Source organism: Trichomycterus rosablanca, chromosome 11 (assembly GCF_030014385.1).
Source record: "Trichomycterus rosablanca isolate fTriRos1 chromosome 11, fTriRos1.hap1, whole genome shotgun sequence".
NCBI classification, from domain to species: domain Eukaryota; kingdom Metazoa; phylum Chordata; class Actinopteri; order Siluriformes; family Trichomycteridae; genus Trichomycterus; species Trichomycterus rosablanca.
The window spans coordinates 17520818-17529754 of NC_085998.1; the positions used below are offsets into that span (position 1 = coordinate 17520818).

At 38.3% G+C, this 8937-nt stretch overlaps 1 protein-coding gene across 1 annotated transcript; it reads right to left on the reverse strand.

The window, feature by feature from the left end:
• Positions 1–43: 43 nt before the first annotated feature.
• nob1 (NIN1 (RPN12) binding protein 1 homolog) lies at positions 44–8878 on the reverse strand. The gene is made up of 9 exons (XM_063005218.1): positions 8796–8878; positions 7298–7430; positions 7053–7186; positions 6889–6960; positions 3292–3432; positions 2960–3169; positions 1419–1516; positions 638–782; positions 44–379 (listed from the first exon to the last, which is right to left on the reverse strand). The coding sequence occupies exons 1-9, from the start codon at positions 8862–8864 to the stop codon at positions 110–112; spliced, it is 1272 nt and encodes a 423-aa protein (XP_062861288.1). The 5' UTR covers positions 8865–8878; the 3' UTR covers positions 44–109.
• Positions 8879–8937: the final 59 nt, after the last annotated feature.

Genomic DNA, 8937 nt, shown 5'->3' on the forward strand with positions numbered 1-8937 from the left:
TTTAGAAAGAAAACCTGGTTTGCCATCAATTACATTATCAGTATTGTTCTATTGAGTATTTATTTTCCAGACTGTAATGCCAGCTTGCACTTAACACAGCACAATTATTTCACTTTTTCTTAACAAACTTCTTGCGAGAAGCATTAGGATTAGCACGCAGCCGCCCTCCTCCACACTGAGCGTCACGCAGGTGTAGGTTTGCTGCTCGGCTGTAAATGTCGTGCTGTGAGAACGGAGACCCTCCTGCAATGTAGTCTGGGTCGAATACATCCGTCTTCTGCCGTGCTTTCCGTGACAATCTCTGCTGAGGGAAATGCTGATCTTCCACCAGATGTGGATTGGTGGAATGTTTTCCACCGTGTGGGTTTGGTAAGGAGTACTGTGGAGAATTATAGGAGGAATTATAGTGAGTGCACCAAAACAGGCGTGTGAAACAGGCACAAACAAGCATGAATGAACCAAGCTTTCCCAGAAGCATAGAGGTAGTTATTTTCAACTCTATATTAATGTCAATAACTTTTGAAAGCTTATTCCCAGCAAACTCATAGTTGGGTGTCCACATACTTGTGGACAAATGACTCTTCAGGTGAATGTGTAAGTTACTGCATATAAAAAATAGAAAGTAAAGCACACATACCCTCTTGCCTTTGGGATTAAGCACTTTAGGGTTGCTGGAGAAGTGCATCTGCATGCTGCCGTCCGCATTGAGGGTCACTGCAATTTTCTTAAGTGTGCTGTTTCCACAATTGGGACAAAAAGATTTGTTCATATCTGTTGTTGTCCTGAAAGAAAAAAAATCAATTTTTAACATATACAGTTATTTAGATCAGAGCATAAAAATATAGCTTTATATTTATAATTGTAAATTTTGGTTTGTGTAAAATCTGGACGAGTAGAAAACTATTTGACAGCTGCATTATTCATATTTACTTTCATTAGAATAGGAGTTCTACGAAACAAAAGCCTTAAATCAAGTATAAGTAGACCATTATAGATTTTATACAGTATAAGGGCAAATTATTTGCGGACACCCATTGTTTACAGGTAGTCGGTTGTATAAAACATGATATGCTTCCAACTTTGTGGTGATCTTTTTGGGCGAGATAGTTTTAACTGCATTTCGTTGCCTTGTACTTGTACATGTGTAATGACAAAGTTGAATCTAATCTAATCTAATCTTTTGGGATGAATTGGAAAGTCGACTGCAAGCCAGGCCCTCCTGACTTCACAAATGCTCTATTAATACCTGTGGAACCCTTACACAAAACAGTGTTACAGCTGAAAATGGTTTTGGAATAGGCTGTATAATGGTGATGTCATGGTCAAGTGTTTACATATGTTTGGCTATATACTGTAGTTTCCACTGATTGTAATAGGCATATAAACTGGCATATCAATTGTAGTGTGGTGTCACTCACTTGAAGCAGGCATGGCAGCGGAGGATGTAGTTTCTTGTACGTTTGATAAGCATTCCATTTACAGAGAGCACGTTTAGACCAATCTGAATAAGTACATTCTGTAAGACAAGAAATCAGAAATATTTATTCCAAATATTAAAAAACACACACACAAAAAGCAGTATTCTTGCTGCAATTTAAGAAGAAAAAACCCTCATACTTTAACACCAAACTCACTTGATCAGCCCATTTTCAATTCTACATTTGGAATAAATATCATGCAGTAAACCTGGTTTATGATGTCAAACATGCCTTTTATAACTCAAAAAGGAGTGTTTATGGTTTAAAGCAGTAGAAGAACTTTCACTAAGGGTAGTAACCCTTAGAATTTTTTACAGCCAACACATTGGACAATTTACTGTTGTAATTGTTGTTACTGCTGTCTTTAGGTCATCCTGCAACAACCTTATAATTAGCCTGAGAGCATGTAGAAAATCTTGCTGCATTCCTATTCAGGGCTTGTTGGTTGTGGTTTCAAGAAACATTTTGTATAATATAACCTGGTTTGCAATATTGTAATATCTACAACTAATCATACACACACATGAGAAAAACAAACATTTTGGGTGAGGAAAAGAAGGGTTCGATTCTGGCTTTACTGGCAAAAAACAGAGTGAGCATCAGGTTCCTTCCCTCCTTAAAACTTGTGGATAAACACAATTCTCCACTGACCAGGATGACTGCCAACTCATTTTAATGTCACCAAACTTCGAGAGACCTACAAAAGGAATGGTCAACGCCAGCTGGGGTAAAGTGCAAGGTAAGTGAGGAAGAAGATGACCTTACTCCAGTCATCTACGGTCCAATTTTCAGCCTGGCCCAACACCTCGTCATTTTATGGTTAGACGAAGACTTACAGAGAGAGGCCTACAAGCCAGTGTTTGGCATCCATTGTTAAATTTGACGTAGGATCAGTGATGAACTGAAGACTGCTTCGACAAGGCTATAATCAAGCATATTTGTGTTCTTGAGGGACACATGAATCAAGCCACATACAAAGTTATCCTGGAAGAATAAATCTTCCTTCTACTCTGACAATGTTCCGAGACTAACAACGTTTGTCCATCAGTACAATGTTTCATGCCACACAGCCAGGTCAATCAAGTTGTGGATGGATGACCACCAAATCGAAGACCCTGTCATGGCCAGAAACCCAACTAAAAACCTCTGAAATGTGATTAAGAGGGAGACGGATGGTCAAAAGCCATCAAACAAAGCAGAGCTGCTTGATTTTTGGTCACTGCTGGTGAGCAGATTCATGACTGCTGCGATTGAAAATTTAAATTTGGGATGTTATTCCACCAAACATTGATTTCTGAACTCTTCACAAGTTAAAACATTAATATTGTATTTTTTAAATAAATATGAACTTGTGGATTGGCAATTGCCCCAAGCTTTCAGAGTAGGCTTTAGACTTAGTGCAAACTTCATCGAAACGAAGTGGTTAGTGAGGATCAAATAAATATTTAATAAAGTTTTCTGAAGTTTCCCCCCCCACATACCTGCATAGCAAAATCTGTGGTCACACAGCCCACTTTCACATCTTCAGAGGGCTGCCAATTACCAACTTCCATCTGGACTTTTTTTATATTACTGGGAGTGATCCAGCCACCTCCGTCATCCTCGTCCTCCTCATCTTCATCCTCTTCGTCCCCTTCTTCCTCCTCATTTTCCTCATCTTCCTTCAATTCGTTAGGAGTCGTTTCTAAAACCTAGAGCACAGTTTTGGAACTGATAATGGATTCCTATTCACCATGCAAACGTTAAATTAAAGGGTAAATGACAATATTACGAGACATATGCTACAACAGCGGTCCATTACAGTTGCACTCACCAGTTTGAGTAAGTCATCATCTATGCTGGCTACTGGTTCCCTCCAAAACTGGAAGCTGTTAAACTCTGAGCTCTCAGCAGGTTTATATTCATAAGACAATGCAGCATTCTGAACATCAGGAACCATGCTTTTAGTAGAGTCCTGTTGTGAAAAAGAATGCATTGGTCAATTTACTTTCAACATTCACAGCAGCGATAGATGCCTTTTGACTGAAATTATTTCCTTGCACAGCCAAATGATGCAAACTAAAAAGGTTTCATGCACTTAACATAAAGTGATAACATACAGTCTACATCTATCTATCTATCTATCTATCTATCTATCTATCTATCTATCTATCTATCTATCTATCTATCTATCTATCTTATCTATCTTATCTATCTAATCTATCTATCTATCTATCTATCTATCTATCTATCTATCTATCTATCTATCTATCTATCCCGTGTACATAAGTTCATCAACATTGAGTTGATTTTCTTATTTATTTAGTCCTTTCCAATCTATTCCTGATTGCAAATCCTCTGCCGCTTGCACCACCACCTCGCAGGCCAAGGAGAACCACAAACTAGAAGCCCCCATAATGTTCATACATAATAATGTGTTAACACATTTTAAATAGCAACAATAGCAAAAACTAAAAGAGAACTACGTATACAAACTGAAACCCTTCAACCACTGCAGAACCACCTGCTTTAGAGCCACAGACCCTCACAGCACTCCCTGACAGGCAAGCAGTCTCTTTCCACTTCTTTTTACCTGCCTCCCGAAGAGCCGTATAGCACATAAAGAGATCACGTACTGTTATCTCTGCAGTGTTGAGACACCCATTTAATTTTCCCTCCCTAAGGCATAGCGAACTGTGCCTCAACTGTGATAGCACAGTTAAGATTCTTGAACTTGAGAGCTAGAGATCACAGCGGAGGTGGGCTGGCACATTAGACCGCTCCTAGACTAGGAAGAGGCGGTGCGGCGATGCAGGAATACACATGCACAAACACTGACACACACAAGCAGGCTGGTGTACACGCACATCATGTTAATCTATAGGTTCAGCTTAATCCGTGACTTTATAAAGAATACTGTAAGGATCACAGCATTTATTGGTGTGGCCTACACTTTGAAACTACAGACCTTTTTTTCAGTAGTAGTCAAAAGTATGGGATATAATGGCAGGATTTCAGCAACTTTAATGATTTTTCAATCTATTTCTGTATCTGACCGAATGAAACACTGAAGATTTTTACTTGAAAATACAACTTTCATCATTCATATACTGGTGTGGAAGATAATGTTGGTTAACTTTGCATGACAGACCACAGCTACTTCTCTGTGCCCCAAAAATGCATAGCTTAAATGCATCCACTGAAACAGACATTGAACAGTGGTCTCTTGCCACGATCAAGAAAGAAAACCCAGACTGTTACCTTTCACTACAAGGAAGAATCAAGCAGATAATCAGATGCATTTCAAGGACCAGCAAAACAGGTCTACCTTTTTAATGTTGTTAAACATTAAATCAATGGACAGTTGTAGCCTAGCAGTTAAGGTACTGGACTAGTAATCAGGGTCACTGATTTATGCCACACCACTGCCAGGTTGCTGCTGTTGGGCCCTTGAGCAAGGCCCATAACCCTCAATTGCTCAGACTGTATACTGTCTCAGTACTGTGAGTCGCTTTGGATAAAAGTGATAAATAGAATCATGTTAAAGCATCTAACACCAGGTACTTTCAACATGCTTAGATCTTCTGTTCTGCTACAGCATACAATTGCATGCAGCTGTTTTGTTTTGGTATGTTAAAATGAAACCAGTTGTGTCACAGCTTCCCTTTCCCAGTTTGGCCGCATGCTACATGTTGTATTGTCTCATTACACCACTAGTGAGTTAATGGATATTCCGTATGCACTTTGGAAACCACCTGCTGTTTTTCTGTTAAATACCTATTTGTTTATTACACACAATGCTATAATAAAGCCTTCACTGTTTTAATTCCGGGTCTAAGGTGAGATTATCAAGCTAGGTTGACACACATGCAGAAAAATAAAATATCACAACAGCAGCATGCATGCACTAAACATCCCCACTGTTGCACAAGTACATGCACTTGACAACAAACCCACTCACCACCAATTCGAGTAAGTAATCGTCAATGCTAGCTACCGGTTCCCTCCAAAACTGGAAGCTGTTAAACTCGGAGCTCTCAGCTTGCTGGGAATCTGAGCTTTCTGAAAGCTTATGGTCATGTAATGCTACAGGTTGCTGAACATCAGGTACTGGGTTGTTTGAGGATTTCTGTTTGAAATACAAAGCGATTTTTTGTGTGTTTGTTATTAAGGTGATGCTGTATTAACCATATAGCAGTGTTAAAGAAAATAAGGCTGCATTCACTTGATATTTGGCTGTGACAAAAACAGCTTTGACACTTGGTTTTTACCGCTTGTTGCTTCTGGACTCTGCTGATGACTGCTGACTGTTTAAAAGTGCCACCAATGAAACAAATTCAGCACAGACATGGTGGAGAAAAACTAATTCTCTCTGTTTTACAAAAAACTGTTTAATTCTAAAAAAAAAAAAAAAAGAAAATAATAATAATAATTTAAAAAAAACATTGCAACTTTTGAGCTGTGAAATGTGGAAATTGGATTTGCATTTTAGATTTTAAGTTTCCTCTTTCTGGAATTGCTTGTCACAGCTTTAGAGCTTTTATAATTTCATTCACCCTTAACTTAACGACACAAAATGCATATGAATAAACTGTCTATATTGTCAATGGTGTTTACTAATTCAAGATGGTCGAACAGCCTAGCCATTGGTAGGTGCACTTGTCAATGCGATCTTAGTGCCAATCACAAGCCCGAATAAAAATAAGTACAGTTGGGTCAGAAAGGGCATCCGGTGCTTAAATTGTGCCAAATCATGATCATGTATACAGGGTCATGTATGACTATTATGGTAATGTATGGTAATGGAGCAGTGATAGCTCAGTGGTTAAGGTACTGGAATAGTAATCAGAAGGTTGCCGGTTCAAGATGCACCATCACCAAGTTGCCACTGTTGGGCCCCTGAGCAAGGCTCTTAACCCTCCATTGCTCAAAATCATGTTCAGTCTTAATTGTAAGTCGCTTTGGATAAAAGCGTCTGCTAAATGCCGAAAATGTAATGTAAATGTACAGCTATGTCTTATATCTTATATGACACCATATGGTCATGTATGACCATAATGATCCTCTGTGGAGACCCCTAAATACGGGAGCAGCCCGAGAAAAAAAAACAAAAAAACATTCAAGCCAATATGCTCATTAAACCCAAATATTTGTCAGTTTTACTGGGCAACTCATATCGCTCAGGTTCTACTATAGAAAAGATGCACTTTTTAAAGTATTTAAAGTAATCAGTGTATCAGTGTATGTATCAGTTCTGTTCCATAAAATGTTTAAGCCTATTTTTAATTGCAAAAAAATACCAATGAAGCAGAATTTATTTATGTTAATTAAACTAAATAAACGACTTTGTCCAAATCATATTCACCAAAGTTTATTTAGGATTTGTTTCACATGACAAAATATACTGTAGTCATTTTAAAGTAAGACCTACTTTAGAAGGAAGGTGGAATCCAGCAACATTAACGGGTGCTTCCGGATGCCTCTGTGTGTTGCATACCTCAACCTACAGTCAATAAATAAAAATGTGCATTATTATTACAGATCAGTTTCCCTCTTTTCTCTGCAAATTCAAACTTGTTTACTGTTTAGAATTACCTGTACTTCTGGTTCTTTTTTCAAGTGATCACCCCCAACATTCTCCAATTCAAGCTGGTATGTCAGCGCCAACACTTTAATGTCAGTTGAAGACAGACTGGGATAGTCTCCAGTCTTTTTCGAAAACTCAGTAACTAAATTAGAAAACAGAGAAGTTGACATGGAACTGTTAAATTAACTATATCCTTGTTGCTATATCTTCAACAAACAACATAAAATGACAGAAACTATTGTGATTTACTTACCGAATCGTACATGTTCTGGAAAAGGTTCTTTGAAGTTTAGTTGGTAGGGTAAAAAAGCCAAGTTCTTCTTTGTTTGTTTATCCCGAATTTCATTCACGACATCCTTCAGAGTGTAGATAGTTTTTCCAATTTCCTTAAAATGAAATGCACATAATAGTTAAACATCCAAATGTGCTGTTTCTTTTGTTATCCAGCAATTATTATAGCTTAATATAAGGTTTGGCACAAATCCTTACACTGTAGAGGAGTTTCATAATTTAAATAGTCCAGAACACAAGCCAGCTGTGAACATTTTGTGGTGGAAAAACCCTTAATGAAATACCTCAAAGACTGCATTATAAGTAAAAAAAAAAAATTTAAAAAGAGTTTTAATTTTGTCTGCAGAGAAGGATCACACAGAGACTCTGTGAATGCCGTAACACAGGAAAAAACATCCTTATATATGTTGTTCGTGACCTTGTAGGACAGTGGAAGATTTCACCATTAACGGAGAGTTAGAACATAGGAACTGGGTTTTGGACATAATACAATAGACAAACTTTTTTTATCACGTACACATCCAGTAACATTCTGTTGTAGCAGTATTCTTGAAATATTGGAACATGACTACTGGCCCCTAATTATGCCCTAAGCATATATCTACATTTATTACATCTAAGCAGCAATTGTTTATGCATTAATACTTCTAGTGTAAATTAACATTTTATCTCAATTTAACAATACAAAAAGAAACTATTTATAAAATCTTTCATTACTTGTCTTTTAGTACATCTGATCAGTTGGAAGTGTTGGCTCTCTGTAAAATACTGGACTACTAATTTGAAAAGATGTTAATTGAACCCCAACCACCTTTAAGGTACCACTGTTTGGACCCTGACCAAGGACCTTGGTGAAATGATGACCTTGGAATAATTTATTCCAAACATACTTACTTACTATACAAAAACCTGATCACTTTCAGACTAGTATAACTATTTGGTAGGGATGATGAGTCTAGGGATGTGGAGGCCAGTCAGGTCATGACGTCACATCCCCAGTATTGATCACTGACTGATACTGTGCTTTCCACGCTGTATGGATTTCAGTTACTAAGAACAGTGTTCCGTACAGCAAGTTATTCTTCGACTGTTGCTCTTTCTTTTAAACTGAATTAGCTGAAATACAGAGATGCTCCCAAAAATCCAACTGCTGTCACACTGACCGACGGAACACTGTGAACGCCAACTAGTAAATACCAACTAGGTAACTAGGACTCTGCCTCCAACAGAGCAGATCAAGTACACATTCTGAAGAAAGACAGATGTTCGCACAGGCCACTTTCAAACGACAGATGTTTAGGCAATCTAATAAACACACAGTACCAATCAAAACATGAAGCTAAGCTAGCTAACCACCGATCAGTACACGTGAGCCATGATACCGCCAGAGATGACAGGTGACAAACACTAATCACATTTTCTTATTCAAACTGAATGCTGTTCCAGGCGACCGTACTTACATGTAAAGCGGCGTTTTTGAGAAAAGCCCCGGCATCGGCGACAACATGGTCCACCATAGTACCAACCATCTTGAACTCCTTCTCCACGTGCCAATCAACGCGAAACAAAAGTCTCGCGAGAAGAGTCGCGTGGAGTGACGCG

What these genes read in the sequence shown, in the direction of transcription:
- nob1 (XM_063005218.1), bottom strand. Translation starts at nt 8,864, where the DNA reads ATGGTTGGTACTATGGTGGACCATGTTGTCGCCGATGCCGGGGCTTTT. An exon ending in TCAAAAACGCCGCTTTACAT is followed by an intron (nt 7,431 to 8,795) that starts GTAAGTACGGTC and finishes TTTCATTTTAAG; the next exon opens with GAAATTGGAAAAACTATCTA. An exon ending in CCACAGATTTTGCTATGCAG is followed by an intron (nt 1,517 to 2,959) that starts GTATGTGGGGGG and finishes CTTGTCTTACAG; the next exon opens with AATGTACTTATTCAGATTGG.